Source organism: Panthera onca, chromosome D4, assembly GCF_046562875.1.
Source record: "Panthera onca isolate mPanOnc1 chromosome D4, mPanOnc1 haplotype 2, whole genome shotgun sequence".
Lineage (NCBI taxonomy): Eukaryota > Metazoa > Chordata > Mammalia > Carnivora > Felidae > Panthera > Panthera onca.
Genome location: NC_138351.1, coordinates 15,737,633 through 15,753,844, shown reverse-complemented (window position 1 = coordinate 15,753,844; position 16,212 = coordinate 15,737,633). Strand labels below are relative to the sequence as shown.

The following is a 16,212-nucleotide window of genomic DNA, read 5'->3' as shown; positions in this document are numbered from 1 at the left end:
AATTTAAATCCTGTTTCAGCAAATTAATCCCCATTACTACCTTGGCTGGCCCTGAGGACTTTAGGGGTAAAATGGCTGTTAAACAGACTCTTACACAAAGTGACCCTTCTAATGAAGGTCATTGGCTATGACCTTTACTGTGGTTCATTTATACAAAAATATGATCAAATATGAACCATGGACCAAAGTGGCATGATAATTTTGCCTGTGATAGCAACTATCACAACCATAAGAAGAAACTTTGACAGCAAGCTTAATAAATGCTTTGAGGTTCTCCTCTGTTTTAAATAAATAAAATCACTCTACCTAAAGAAGTCTGTACAGTTATAGTCTCTTAAATGTATGGTCTCCCATCTCCAGGGCTACCAGTTCTGAAATACCTAGAACGTTTTGGAACCTTTTTTTGTAAATAGGTTATCTTATATCTTGTCCAAGTATTTCTTTCTAGGAAATACTATGCTTTCTTAATCTTTTTGGTCTCCCAGGCTTTGTAGAAGTTTTGGTGTGGGAAGTCTACACTTCCAACAGCCTAAATTTATATATGTTTTGAAAATGCCCAAGTTTCAAATGATGCCGCATCATATTCCAGAACATTTTATGAAAGGGAACAGGCCCTAGCAGCAACACATAACCAGTGATTTCCTTATTCTCAACATCTAAATTTCCTTATTCTAAATGTCTGACCTCCTTCCTGTGGCCCGCTAAATGGGTAGATATACTGAAGATAAATCACAGGCATATTTAATTCCAGGCAAAGAGCTGGCCCTCCTTACTTGAATATCTTTTGAAGGGGGAGGAAATAAGGCAAGGGGAGGAGAAGGTGCTAAATGTGAGGTTAGGCTGCTAGGGAAAACCAGAGAGAATTCCAGACTTGCCCAAGGTGCGGGAGGCAATCTGAATGTTTCCAATGAGCTAAACATAGGAACCACGGGCTCTATCATTGCTGCTTCAAAGAATTCAAGCAATAATTGGATCTTTCAGAGACAGGTGCAGAGTCAACAGAGAAAGAAACATGGAGTCATGGAAGGACGTTGGCCTTGAAATAAAGATTCCTAAGTTTTAAGTCACTCTTCTCCATGGTTCTGTGACCTTGAACACATCTCCTCCTCTCCTGACACTCATTAACCACATCTGTAAGATGTACTGGTGGGAATGTATGTGTTCTAATATCTCTCCCAACTCTAACTTTCCACAAAGTCACAAAACGCAAAACAGCAGACAGTAGACAGATTTGGAAATAAGGCTGGAATAGAGTGAAAATGCGTGACAGGGCTATTTAACTGTCAGGGCAGAGTGGAGAAGACAGGTAAATGATGGCCTTATTTAATGTTCCACCATAGAAACATAACCCACACAATCTCAAATGTCAGGTTCTAAGCACATAAAAAGCATGCAGAGACGAACTTCATTCTTTTCCCACCACCCAAGGGTGTCAGGATCTTGCTGTGCAAATTCCTGGGATCGCTTCACAGCCCAAAAGATGAGGTATCCACTCCCTCCAAGTGTTAGAAACACGAAGAAGTTAGCAAGAAACCTCAGGAATCTGATCAAGTGGACGTTTTCTTCTACTTGGGCTGCTCTCTCCTCTATGATAGCTTCCTGTACCCAAGCAAAACAGAAAAAGAAAGATGTGTCCGAGTTACAAAAAAGTATCATAATCTCAGAAAATATTCTGCAAACATCAAAACATGAGAAATGAAAATCTTTGCTCTACCTGGGATTCCACAAACCAGGTGAATATCACCGGCAAGTGAGGACAAGTGAGAGAATGAACAGCGAATTCTTACAAACTCTGATTGGTCTAATGCTGAAATAACCTTCTTTCTAAATTATTTTCCAATAACGTGTTTTTAAAGCTACAAAAATAATACTTCAGAGTCATTTTAAATATCGAGCTAACCTATTCCTCTAAATAATTATGAGCATTGTCTATTATTTAAACTATCGGATTCTGATTACTAACGGTCTCCTGTTTCAAGTCAATGGCATTATTTTTATTACCAAATTTAGAGAAGAAATCGTGCCATCGTGGATCATCAGATATTTTCCAATCCCAATCAGAACAATGCCCGGATCCTGCTAGGCTGAAATAATGAGTTGCTCTTTCTTTTAATTGTCAGGATATTTCGTTCACTAAACCATACAGAGTGGCTCCAGTTTTACTCTTAGAAATACAGAGGAGTGGCTCTTGAAGTTGATGTGTTTACCTTAAAGTTCATGGTGATGGAATTGAATTTGTTGTCTGCTGTTTCTGGATTGCCAATCAGGTAGTCCCAGCTGGTGAATACCTTCCAGCTGAAGTTGAAGGTGTTGTCATCACCACCCCCATCGTCCCCGATATTTTTGGTCATCCTGTAAAAACAGGGAGTTTAATCCAGCCCCCAAAATACACACAGAAAGGGAGAGGGTGGGCAGTGGTAAAATCCTAGTTATATGGAAACTGGAGAAGCAATATCCCAAAAGCATGTATTTTCAAATGAAGTTTGCTCATATCACCAGAAAAGCAGTTTATTTTTAAATTTTGGTTTTGTTTTACTTTTCAAAACTGTTCATTTTCCAGGACTTTCAGGATCAAAAGACTATGAAGCATTGATGATTTTAACAATTAAGCAGATTTTATAAAAATATATATATTTCTCTTGTTTTCCTCCACTGTTTTCATAGTATCTTATACTTGGTTCTTAATCCTCTGTGGGATAAAGATCTCTTTAGAAATCTGATGAAAATCAATGGGTCCCTCCCCCGGAGCGGGGGTGGGCAGGGGCAGGTGGAGGCGGGAATATGTGTAGACTCAAACTGCTCTACCCAGTTTTAACCTATTTCCAGATCCCCCTGAAGCTAGGGATGAGCTAACCCAGGGCACAGCAGCTCCTGCATGGATCCAATTCCCGCCCCCCAGAATCTCTTCCCAAAGAACAGATGGAATGCATGAAATTTCTCCATACTATACAACTCTTGAACAAAAATCAAAATTCTTATACACACACACACACACACAATTCTTGTACAACCTTAGTGCCAACTTGTTACGTATATTCTAATCTATGTATTCTAGTATATATAAATCACTGATTGGAATATATATATATATATATGTTTTTCTTTGTGTGGTTTTTGTTTCGTTGTGTTTTGTTTTATTTTTTCTTGGAGAACTTTAAATGCATTTACTTACAGTTTATTTCAGTGGTTAGAGATCTATATTCCACTCACTCCACTTCCTTTTTTCCCCTTATTACTATAAATAGCAAAATTAAAATTTCATGTGATACATATTATAAAATGATCCCAGAAGGTTTTGGTTTTGTGAATGTTATAGTGATATAGAACCAAAAAGGAAAGAAACACAATGACATAAAGCTGACATGATAGGAAGACAGGCATCTCTGAGGTCACCCACATTCAGCTCCCCTTCTTTTTAAAAAAGTTTTTAATGTTTATTTATTTTTGAGAGAGAGACAGTGAGAGTCAGGGAAGGCAGAGAGAGAGAGAGAGAGAGAGAGGGAGACACAGAATCCAAAACAGGCTCCAGGCTGTCAGCACAGAGCCCGACCTGGGGCTCGAACCCATGAACTATGGGATCATGATCTGAGCCAAAGTTGAACACCCAACTGACTGAGCTACCCAGGCGCCCCTCAGCTACCCTTCTTAGAGAGGTTTATATATTTTAAATGAGTTAATGTGTTATAAAAAAAAAAAAACTGAAAACAATTATCCTTTTCATCAGTCTATCACTTTATCCTTTGAAATTGTGTTTTGCACATTACCATATTTGTCCGTTCTCAAAAACTGGGCAAAAGGTCAAGGTAGTTAGTATTATTCTTTTTTCACAGATGGGGAAGCTAAGGGTTTACATTATGAAGTGATTTGCTGGACGTTATTCAGCAGTTAACCACAGAGGGAGGTCAAAGGCTTAGGTTCTCTGATGTCCCTCTGGTGCCCAATCTAGGACTCCAAGAGATCCGTGGAATCACATAAAATGCTTTTTTGAAGGTCAAAAGGTGTTGAAATCAAAGATTCCCAATGGTTTAACCTAGAGAGAAAATTATTTGTTTGATTAATATGCCACTATCCATTTCTGTGCTGTCACTGAGGAAAGGGCAGGGCCTCAAGTAAACATTTAAGTTTTGAATGGAGCTTCACTGGCAAAATTGTGTAGCTGAGACAGCCTTCCAGATAAGGGAGCGTGAGCTGCACCAACAAATCGGGAACACGTAGTGTGCGGGAATCGACAAGAAAGGGAGTGGGATGCTGAAAGGAGTAAGGAAAGATCCCAAAGACAAACTGCTTATAGCATATTTTTGTTGAGAGGCAACCCAGATATCTATACAACATTCCATGGACAGCTCTATCCCTTGCCCGTAGAGGGAAAAAGTGTACATACCTATGAAAATTCTTCCCTTTTCAAGAAAGCTATAGTTTTGAACTACTGTTTCTATGAGAAGCAACCTTAACCTATCATTGGCTTTTCTGAGAGGTTGTATCTTTTTTTTTTTTTTTTTTTTGAGAGAGAGGGAGGGAGGGCACAAGTGAGTGAGGGGCAGAGAGAGAGAGAACGAGAAAGAAAGAGAGAAAGAGAGAGAGAGAAACCCAGGAAGGACAGAGAGAGAAGCAGGGTTCACCTGAAGTGGGGCTCAAGCTCATCCAATGTGGGACTTGAACTCACAAGCCATGAGACCATGACCTGAGCCAAAGTCAAATGTTTAATGACTGAACGCCCCAGGTGCCCCTTTGTGAGAGGTTGTAGAAAGTAACTGTTGCTGTAATGCCTTTGTCCAGGGTTTTATACTGGACTTCCTGCATTGGACAAGTTTATATCTCTGTTTACATGCTGAGGTTACTTGGTCATTTTGTGGATGTATATAAAGGTTTTTAATAAATCAAATAAATGCTTCCCTAAATCCTAAACCAACAGGGTCACTACAATGTAGCCTCTGCTAAAATGAAAGTCAGGAAGAGAAAGGGGTTGAAAGGCAGGTAGGAAGCAACTCTCTAGAAACTCACAGGATAAGCCCATTACAGATGGGGGGGGGGGGGGGAATTATAGTAAGCACTATACTATACTAAATAGCATGGATTACATTCTTGAGAAAGAAGAAATTGAGGCAAATATTTGACTGCAAAGGATAACATATATATTATATCCATAGATATAATATATATGTTAACTGTATATTGGCCACAACCTCCATTTGTTCCTTAGTTTACAGACTGTTACTTCAACTGAGCATCATGAGAGCAAGAACTTTATTTTGCTCACCATTAAATCCTCAGGCACTGCCTAGCTCCCTCTACCCAGATTGCCCGTAACAATTGCTCAATTTTTAAATAACTGAATAAATACATGAATTGTGATTTGGGAAATCAAGTTAGCAATTGACTGAAGGACCAACATAGAAACAATACTCCTGAGATCTCTGGAATGTAACTGACGCCCCTGATTTTAATTTTTCCAAATCAGAATGGTTAAAAGACCAGAAATAGCATAGATTTTGGAATGTGGTAATACTTTATTAGGTAGACAGACACCTTACACTTAGGATCTCTGATTGCATTTGGACAGGTAGATCAATATTTGGAAGTGAGGTCTACATTAAGGCTTTCTTCAAGTCCTCTCAGGACTTGAAAACTAAATAGGAATGGTGTTCTCCAGTGGAACCAGTAAGTTTGACAGACAAGGCACAAAGCGTGTCACGGACCGTTCCAGAGAGCTCCTGCACCGGGTGACACGGACCCTCAGGCAGAGGTCCTTTCCTGCAATGAAACAAAAGGCCAGTTCACCTTGTTCATGGTCAAATAAAAGGGCCGGGACATTAACTGAGATGTCTTGAGACTTCTAAGCTAGCTCAGAGAATTAGTCGGAGGGTTACATAGATGGCTCAAAGCCCCAGATGGCTGTAGTCGGTTTCTGCAATGTCTTTGAACAGGGTGTTACACATATATTGCAGGCAGGGGGGAAAATGAATGGCATCATTATCACTTCTCCAATGAAAGTCTTCTCCATGCTCTAATAAATGTTCTTCCAAGATAAACCATGATTCTGCAGTTCATCATGATGGTCGCATTGGGCCCCTTCGTTTTTGCTGTCTTACACAACTGATTTTTTTTGGTTGAATGACTATTCTGTTTTTGTTTCGTTTTGTTTTGTTTAATGAACAGAGAACAACGATTTCTGCCTATTGAGCTGATTCTGCAACGTGCAAACTTCTCTGCACACAAAAACAGGGGCCAGCAGCTGTTTCCCTGTCTTGCTTGCAACATCGATCCATACCTTGAAATCCGAAGAGGCAATCTCTTCAAAAGATGCTTAAACGCAGGGTAGGTGTGCAACCCCGTGAGGTGATCCAAAGGCCTGTACTTGAGTTCACCCCTTTTGTTCTGGGGATGTCATAGTCTAACAGTAGCGTCGATATTAAAACTACATTTTATCTCTTACCGACTCAATATCCTCTAGGTATAAAACAGAATAAGAATTATATCCAATTCTGAAATTAATTCTTCCCTTTGATTCTAGACATCATTACTTGCTTCCCAAGAGACCAATAAAACTTACGCTTTAAGGACAACCAGAAAGCTGTATCCAATGCTCATGATCCCCACCAGAAAATAGGAGAGCGGCAGCCTGAAATTCATCCATCCAATTGTTCGTTTATTGTCATAATAGCCATAAAAGAGGATGGAATATTGCGCCAAGCCCTAAAATCCAACAACAAAGCCACTTAGCAGATGTTATGAAGAACAACTCAAAGAAAAAAAGATCGACTTTTAAGAGAAACAGCAAAATGGCATGAATTTTCCAACTTGGGAGTTGAGCCCTATTGTTTTTGCCTCGTAGAGCAAATGTCTCCACTGCCACGTTGACTGGCAAGGCTCTTGATTTACTCGAGGTTCAGGGACTTCTAAATAGGCCAAATTTTTAACCGAATACAGGCTTGCTCAGCTGTGGAGCCATTACCATGAAATGCCCATTGATTGAAACATCAAAACACACTTCATGGTGTCATTAGATTTCCAACGTGAGGAGCCTGCTGCACATTTGGGGAGGATCTGAGATGTGCTTCCTCAAAGTGTGGTGGCAGGTGTCCACTTCCAGTCACCTGAGCCACAGTTAGATTGCTTCTTCTTGAACTACAGAGGCGGTTGAATGGCTCAGCTCACACTAAGCAAACCTGTAGAGCAGGTGAGATGTCATGGGAACCGATCTGCACAGCCTTGTACGCATCAAGACCATGAGAGCATTCTTCCATAGCAAGCATGTTCAGTCACGCCAAGCCATGCTCTCTCCTTACGATTATCCGCCAGATAATTGGAATCGCCATCTCCCGAGGCTACCTGAGTGACCCTCTTTCTACTCAGAACATTGGCATATTCTGATGCTCTTTCTTTTATCATGGTGTTCATTTTTCTCTCCTCGAATTCACTGTGTTTTTCACTCCCAGCTTTGAAGCGTGTTTCTGTATCACTGCATATACACTTCCCCAGCTTCCTTCTAACTTCTGTGGCAAGAAGTTAAAATTACTATGTTTTGTGAAGTGAGACAGTAATCACTTGCCAGAGGCTTCCTCTGGAGATCAAGTGAGTCACCCTTGAACCTTGGAAAGTCCAACTGGCTACCTTTAACATCATTTATCCGCAGCCAGGGACTTGAAAGCCCATTACTGAAGAAGACAGGAGAAGTGGGGAACAAGGGTGGAAGAGGAGGAGGAGGAAATCCCCTGGATGCCAATTCCCAGAAGAAGATTGAAGAGAAGCCATTTAGAAAATTGCCTTAAACAAAGATTGTGCCTGGCTCAAAACAGAGGTCAACAAATATCTGGAATAATGATTGCTTTCAAAATTTGCAGCAAGTCTACGTCCCAATACTGTGTAAGAATTAGCAGGAAAAAAAATAGGAAAAAATAAAAATAGGAAAAAAATAGCCAAAAAATCTCAGAGGAGCTCATGAGTTTCCAAGAGGGTCAGCATGGAATGAGAGAGATGTAGGTAAAAACTGAAGGACTTCCCTGCACCACCCCTGCCTGTTGTCTGAATTTTTTCAGCTCAAGAAAAAAGAAATCTGACCCAAAAGAAAATCTGGGACTAAAGAACTAGTGGAAACCTAGGGGAGCCTGGGTGGCTCTGTCGGTTAAGCATCCAACTGTGGCTCAGGTCATGATCTCATGGTTCATGAGTTCAAGCCCTGCATCAGGCTCTATGTTGACACTCGGAACCTGGAGCTTGCTTCGGATTCTGTGTCTCCCTCTCTGCTCTTCCCCCGCTCGCGCTGTGTCTGTCTCTCTCAAAAATAAATAAACATTAAAAAAAATTGTTTGAATAATAATAAAAAAAAAAGAACCAGTAGAAACCTCAAATTGAGGAAGCAAATGGGCTAATCTCTGCCCAAGATAAGAAACCACATAGAGAGGGACTGATCAACTGCCCAAGACTCAGAAATAAGGCCAGGAAAATAATCACTGGCAGGATCTCTGCACCTCGTTCAATGATATCTTTTTGTTTCATACCCATCTAGTTCAGGGCTCTGCTTCCTCTCAACTATTTGATTTTTAAGTTTATTCACTTATTTTGGGAGAGAGAGCATGAGCAGGGAAGGGGCAGAGAGAGAGGGAGACAGAGAATCCAAGCAGGCTCTGTGCTGTCAGCACAGAGCCCAACGTGGGGCTCAGTATCAGGAATTGTGAGATCACGACCTGAGCCAAAATCAAGAGTTGGATGCTTAGCTGACTGAGTCCCCCGGGCACTCCCAGTCAATAACTTTTGCTGAGCATTTAGTATTTGCCAAACACATTTCCTCATCTCACAGAATGCTCGAAAGAACCCTCTGGCGTTGTTATGGTTAGGGCCAATGGTTTTCCTCCACTCTTGGTGTTGCCTTCCATGTGGGGAAGATCCGTAAATGTAACACTCCCAGATCCCCCTTACTTCCTTCTCCTCCCCGGGAGAGGAGAAACCAGTCTGATAACAAAGCATAGATGAAGAAATGGGGATGATGCAGGCCACCTCTCTTCCCTATCCAGAGACAGCACACGTGGTGCTCTAGCCCGGGAGGGGGCGTCCTGTTGTGCTCTGGAGCTGCTGGGCAGAAAGTTCTGGCTATGAAGTGCACTTGCCCATAAAGAGATGTCACCATCTTTAAAATCAGCCTTAGCAATAATAAAGCTGACATGTTGACCTCCACCCATCTAAGGCTTTGTCTTATTTCTGGTTATCTCACAACCTGGTTAAAGAAGGTAGGAGGTGTTATTTACCATGACTCTCCCACCCAGCAAAGACTCAATAGCCCTATTACTACTTTGGGGACGAAGAAACTGAGCTTTATTTTCTTTAATGTTTATTTTTGAGAGACAGAGTGTGAGTGGGGGAGGGGCAGAGAGAAGGGGGGAGGGACGGAGGATCTGAAGCGGGCTCCGCACTGGTAGCAGCGAGCCTGATGTGGGTCTCGAAATCAGAAACCATGAGACCCTGACTTGAGCCAAAGTTGGACACTCAACTGACTGAGCCACCCAGGTGCCCCAAGAAACTGAGCTACAAAGAGGTGAAGTAGCTTGTGCGCACTTACATAACCAGTAAGTGACCGTCTGAACTTGAACTGGGTCTGATTCAAATCCATATACTTAATGACTGCTGTGCTGTACCGCTTCCCCCACACTTCACTTTCCACCCCTTGTGTCACGCTAGGGCCGTATCTTTCCAGCAATGCAAAGAAACAAGAAACCCTACCAACTTAGCCGGGCCTTTTGACCTATACACCCTTGGATGGATCCATGTTGGTGCCAGGACCTCTGGAGAAGGACCTGAACACCCCTTCTGAAGATTTCAAAGGGCCTCATCTTCACGTCCTTAACCATCACAACCTGACATCTTTTTCTAGTTCATAATGACAGTACTGGGATTAAAAAACACCTCCAAAACAACAGGAAAGGAGAAAGTGGATACATAACAAACATCTGGTGAGCCTGTTAGGTTAGCACAATAGCTACTGGGGCAGCTGGCTCCTCTGGTGTATGTACCATTCAATGGCTGGCACTTCATAAATATTAGATGGCAAGCAAAAGACATAAGGTTTGTAGTTGTTTTTTTTTTTTCTTCTTTGGAATCCTGATTATTTCACAAAGGTTTCTTCCATTTGCCTATCACTACCTAAGCAGCCAAGCATGTAAATGAAAGAGGCACTATTGAAGAACACAATTTTAAAAAGCTTTTTCCAAGTCATCTTAGTGGCATACTGAAGGGTGACTTTAAACAACCCTCCCCTTCCACCCCGTGGGCCCCCCACACTCCACACATCTTTCCTTTTCCCTTCAAACTCCAACGGCAGACATCTGGAAGTGACTAAAATAGCAATGACTCCTAGCCTAGCCAAAGTTCTATTCAGTTTCCATGTCAGCGCGCATGGCTTTCCCTGTGGGAGCACTCTCCCACCCCAAAATCTGTGACAGAGAAGCCACAGTCAGAGCCAAGTTTCAAATGAGCACGAACCATTCCCGTCCAACTCTGGGTTCTATGCTTGCACATCGTCTATTAAGCTTCTAATTTCTGTTTGAATGCTGCAGCTGGTCTAGGAATCAACTCATGTATTTGTTTATGTAACTAACTCTGAGAATTTACTATTTCCCCAATACTATACATTGATGGAGCAAGCTATCCCTAAAGGGGATGGCGGATGCCCCCAACAACATTCTGCATGCAAAATATCCACTTCGTAAGGATCTGTCACCTGAAATTACATTAGAGCTCCACCCCTTTGGCGTTTCTCATGACTACAAATAAATACCCACTGGGAAACATGACATTCCATCCCTGGGATGGGAAATGGATTTCATTGGCCTTAGCAACTCTTTATAGTTGGTAGTAACCGTCAGACCACTATTTTGTAAAAAAAACCAAAAAAAAAAACCAGAAAGAAGAAAAAAGGAAAGAAAAGAAAAAGAAAAAAAATTCTTAAAGTCAAAACTAGTGGAAGGGAAGATATGATTTCTGACCATGCCTGCTAAAGACATGTGAAGGGAGAGTGGCACCAGGTGTGTGTGTGTGTGGGGGGGGGGGGGGGGGGTGGTATTTCTACCATTCCCTGTATTGTTACCATTTATACTTTCGTGTTAAAGCAAGTTGCAAGTATGGGGGTGCCTGTGTGGCTCAGTTGGTTGAGCATCCGACTCTTGGTTTCAGCTCAGGTCATGATCTCATGGTTCCGTGGGTTCGAGCCCCACGTTGGGCTCCATGCTGAGAGTGCCAAGCCGGCTTGGGATTCCCTCTCTCTCTCTCTCTCTCTCTCTCCCCCTGTGCCTCCCATGCTCGTGCTCTCTCTCAAAAATAAATAAATAAATAAATAAATAAATAAATAAATAAATAAACTTTTCAAAAAAGTTGCAAGCATGGCATCGCTTGATTATCTGATAAAGTGGACAGAAGCAAGGAGAATGCTAACAACACCCAAAACAAAACAAAACAAAACACTAATTTCACAAGGATGGCGGCCAGCCCGGCACCTAGGTGAGATCCGGCCCATGACCTCTCTCTTTCTCTCTACCCAGACTCACCAAGCTTCTGCCTCATTCTCTGCTTGCCACTGAGTTTCCTTTCTTTTTGCTACAACCCTGATGTAGAGAGACGAAATTGACACTCCAGCGCTCTTAGCTAGGGCGCATGTAGATTACAAAGAGGAAATTGGGCTGAGCCTTAGCAGAACTTCTAGTTTTCAGTATTTGGAATTAACTACTTGTCCCAGGACTGTAGTCCATGAACTCGGGTCCTCAAAAGGCCAGGAGGCAGACAGTTGATTTTAGTGCCCGTTCATGTATCAGTGCCCTTGTGCCTCTGCCTCCTTCCCAGACAGCTGACTTTACCGGTACCCCGAGTCCCTTTCTGGCTTATGAATACCATGCTGTCCCTGTCCGGGCTCCCTCTTCTTCTTTTATTGTCCCTTTAAGAAATGGGCATTTTCCTGAGTTAAGTACCCTGAATAGACATTTAAGGAAAGACACGCTTATTAAACATCTACCACGTGCCGGGCATTGTGCTAGCACTTTACACACATGACCTCATTTATTTTTTCACACCAGCCTGCTAGTTAGACATTAATCCCACTTTCTGACATATGACAATTAAGAGGCTCAGAGAGGTTGTCTAATGTCTCTCAGGTAGTAAGTAGCAGGATTCAAACTCAAATCTGTCAAAATCCCATGATGGAGTTCTTTTCATGATTCTACACTGCATTAAAAAAATTTTTTTTAATGTTTATTTTTGAGGGAGAAACAGAGACAACGTGAGCAGAGAGAGAAGATAGAGAGAGGGAGACACAGAATTCAAAGTAGGGTCCCGGCTCTGAGCTGTCTGCACATAGCCTGACACCGGGCTCAAACCCATGAACTGCAAGATCATAACCTGACCCGGTTAAGCCGGACTCTTAACCGACTGAGCCACCCAGGTGCCCCTGCATTTTAAGCTTTGCTGGCTTCCACAAAGAGCATTCCCATTTGTCTTTTCTGTGTCATTGTCCACAACTGACACTAACATTGGGAATTCTAGACATTGTGCCCAGTGCCCAATACACATCTTATTTCACTTGGATATCCCACAGACACCTTGGACTCAAAAGTTCCCCCAAACTGGCGTCTTCCTCCTATCCCAGGTAATGACACCACCGGTCCATCTGTTACCTCAGTCAGAAACTTGGATGTTTCCATTATCTTCCCACTTTACCCATAAGTCACATGCAGTAACTAGCAAAGTCCTGTAGGTTCAGCTTCATGACCCTATGTGATACGGATGCCGTCTCCGTACGTCACTGCCATTCACAGGCCTCTCCGCCTCCATCTTACTCCAAGTCCAACCCAGTCCATCCTACATTCACAAGGAATCTTTTTTTTTATTAAAAAAAATTTTTTATGTTTTTATTTATTTTTGAGACAGAGAAAGACAGAGCACGAGCAGGGGAGGGGCAGAGAGAGAGGGAGACACAGAATCGGAAGCAGGCTCCAGTCTCTGAGCCGTCAGCACAGAGCCCGACGTGGGGCTCGAACTCACACACCGCGAGATCATGACCTGAGCCAAAGTCAGACGCTCAACCGACTGAGCCACCCAGGCGCCCCTCACAAGGAATCTTCTAAAAGGCAACTGACCACATTTCCATCCTATTTGAAAATTCTTTGTGTTCTCCACCACCTACAGAATCAAGTCTGACTCCTTCACCTAATGACACCGTCCTCCTTGATTAGATCCCTTTTTTGTATGACGCGCTTGTCTTTAAGTATGCTACTCTTACTCCCTGAATACCAGCTTTGCTGAATCGCTCCTTGGTATTGAGTGCATAGCACTATTTACTGCCTCCATGCCATTGTGCACGTGGGTTCCTCTCTTGGAATGCTGTTCCCACTTATCCTCCCCATTTCAGAGCCTAGTTCATTCTTATTATTTCTTTAAAACCTGTTTAAACTACCTCTGTAAAGCTTTTACTGACCTCTAGACCAGAGCAACTTGTTATGGGGACAATGGTCATTTCCTCCAGGTGCACAGAGCTTTGCTAGATGAAATACTTGCCAGGGCCCCCACCCCCTCTACTCACTTTGTCCCAGGGGAGGTGTTGTCACTTCCCCAATCGATACTTTTGGAATGAATGAGCTGTACTTGCCTAGCCCAAATATAACTTTATTCCAGTAGGAAATAAGCTTTCCCGGGGTAAGATGGATTTGGAGTCCCATATTAGCAAGACCATTTGGCTAAGAGTCCCAGATTAGCCCTCCAACTTGGTCCCTATTAGTGATGAATGTGAAATTTTGGTGCCCATCTGCCTCCCCTCTCAGACAAATCATTCAGAACTCAGAGGAAAAATAGAGTTATTGCTTTCTGGGGCTTCACAAGTCTCCAGTAAACTGAACTCCAGTGAAATGTAACACAGAATCCTCCCTCCATTATGCCTCCATGTGCCTAGGACATGTGTCTGTTGGCTCGAGGTTGTCTCAGTGTATGACAATTGTTTGCACATCCAATTAAACCAAAAGATCCCCGTGGGCAGGGAAAATATATTAGTTATCTATGTATTTCCAGCATCTCACATTCAACTTATGTTTGTGGAATGACCGATTGAATAGAAAAATTGCTTCCGGTGGTCATTAACAGTCCTCAGTGAGATGAAGCTGTTTCAAATTATCATCTAAACTACCTTTTTCTGTTTTTCTTCTCTCTACTACCCATTTTAATAAAATAGGGTCAATCATTCAAGACAGTAGCATGATGGTAACAATGAATCAAAACACCAAGAAAGTGTCTGAGAGACACTCACATTGGCAAGACTCCTTAATTTTCTCTACTAATTGTCTAAAACTCTTGTAAAATAAGAAATTCTCAGTGCTATAAAATGAGCTTCTACATATATTTTCATCCCAAATGAGAAAAATGGTCTTTTGTTTCACAAGATGGAGATTAAAAGCATTATATTATGGGGTTTTGTTGTTCAGTTGACTTCCAGTCTTCTAAATCTGCCTACTAATTCTTTCAAGTAATGAAAAATGAAGCATCATAAATTCATATATGAAGAGAGACATGTCTGATTATATAGACACAGCCTATAGTGGGAATTACCTTACTATTATCTATTTTTTAAGCTTATTTATTTATTTTGGGGGGAGGGGAAGGGCAGAAAGAGAGGAAGAGAGAGAGAGAGAGAGAGAGAGAGAGAGAATCCCAAGCAGGGTGCGTGCTGTCAGCACAGAGCCCGATGCAGGGCCTGAACTCACAAACCATGAGATCATAACTTGAGCCAAAATCAGGAGTCTGATGCTTAACTGACTGAGCCACCCAGACACCTCACTATTATCTATTTTAAAAGAAGTTTTGAACAAATGAAAATACAAAAATAAAAGTAGAGAAAATAAGAAACTACTTGAAAAAAAATGAAGTTTAGAAAATTTCAATCCTATATGAGCAGCATATATTTTATTTCAAACATTTAAGATCAATGGATATAGGGGCGCTTGAATGGCTCAGCCCAGCTCTTGATTTCGGCTCAGGTCATGATCTCATGGTTTGTGAATTCAGGCCCACATTGGGCTCTCTGCTGACAGTGCAGAGCCTGCTTGGGATTCTCTCTCTTTCTCTCTCTCTCTCTTTGCCCCTCCAAACTCTCTCTCTCTCTCTCTCTCTTTCTCAAAACTAAATAAATAAACTTAAAAACTGAACAAAACAAAATCAATGAATGTAATTAATTTCAAGTACAATTCATAAGCAAATAATATTTATTGGAGATACATGATGCTGGAACATAGGATGGAGTTTTTACTGAATTGTTTTCAAATGTGACTTTAAGTAATCTATTTTCACAGCAGACGTATCAGACTCAAAATGTGATGCCATTCGGTTGTGTTATGGAATATAATGGATTGTGAAGTTCTAATCTGGCTCAATGGCTCAGCCTTCAATCTATTAGGTTGACAGCCAATATTCAGAGGTCAACAGATTCCTACCAGGCAAACTGAGCTCTTGCAAACAATCTTAGTCTCTCACTTACTGATATTTATCGACACATGATATGCTCACATATCGTTAGACTCTTTTTGGTCTCCTCACATTCAATTTCCTCCACTCTGATCTGTTCACCTTTTTAAGTTTCAAGTTTGATAGTGCCACTACTCATCCACCACTCCCTAAAACTACTTTCAACTGCTCTGAGAAAAACACAGTATCATGACCTAGATTCTAAAGAGTTCCACACATCTTGATACCCCTTCTGTCTCTGTAAGGCCAACCCCCCCACCCCGACGCCCTTTCACAGTCTAGTTTCACTAACCTCCAGTCAGTCTCTTGAGTGAGGCAATCTTCTCCCGCCATAGGTCCTTTGACTTGCTGTCCTCATTTTCTAGAATGCCTCTCTGCTCTCTCAAACTGGGAGCTCGTACTGACTCTTCAGAGCCCAATTCAAGGGTTTCTTTCTCAGAAAAATTCTGCCATCCTCTACTTCCCTCTCTTAGGCTGTGAACTAGGTCAGGATCCCTGCTGCATGTTCGCTCAATACTGTTTACCTTTCTTACTTGGCACAGTTGCAATTACATTTATTTTTGTGATTACCTCACTACTCGACTAGACTTTAAGTTTCCAAGGCCAGAGACCTTGTTGGGTTTTGCTCACCTTTGCTTAGCACCTGGCACATTATCTGGCATATACTAAATAAATGTTCACTAAATTAATGAAAATAAGACTTGTTCTGGGACCACATCCAAAGAA

At 41.9% G+C, this 16,212-nt stretch overlaps 1 protein-coding gene across 1 annotated transcript in view; it reads right to left on the bottom strand.

Annotated features, from left to right (window-relative positions):
* The window catches only part of TMC1 (transmembrane channel like 1), a 104,619-nt gene that overhangs the window by 36,529 nt on the left and 51,878 nt on the right, over positions 1-16,212 (bottom strand). The window contains exons 9-11 of the mRNA XM_078436135.2: positions 6,551-6,693; positions 2,208-2,352; positions 1,405-1,599 (exon numbers count right to left, since the gene is read on the bottom strand). Of these exons, the coding sequence (XP_078292261.2) occupies positions 1,405-1,599; positions 2,208-2,352; positions 6,551-6,693 (483 nt within the window). The remainder of the gene's footprint in view (positions 1-1,404; positions 1,600-2,207; positions 2,353-6,550; positions 6,694-16,212) is intronic.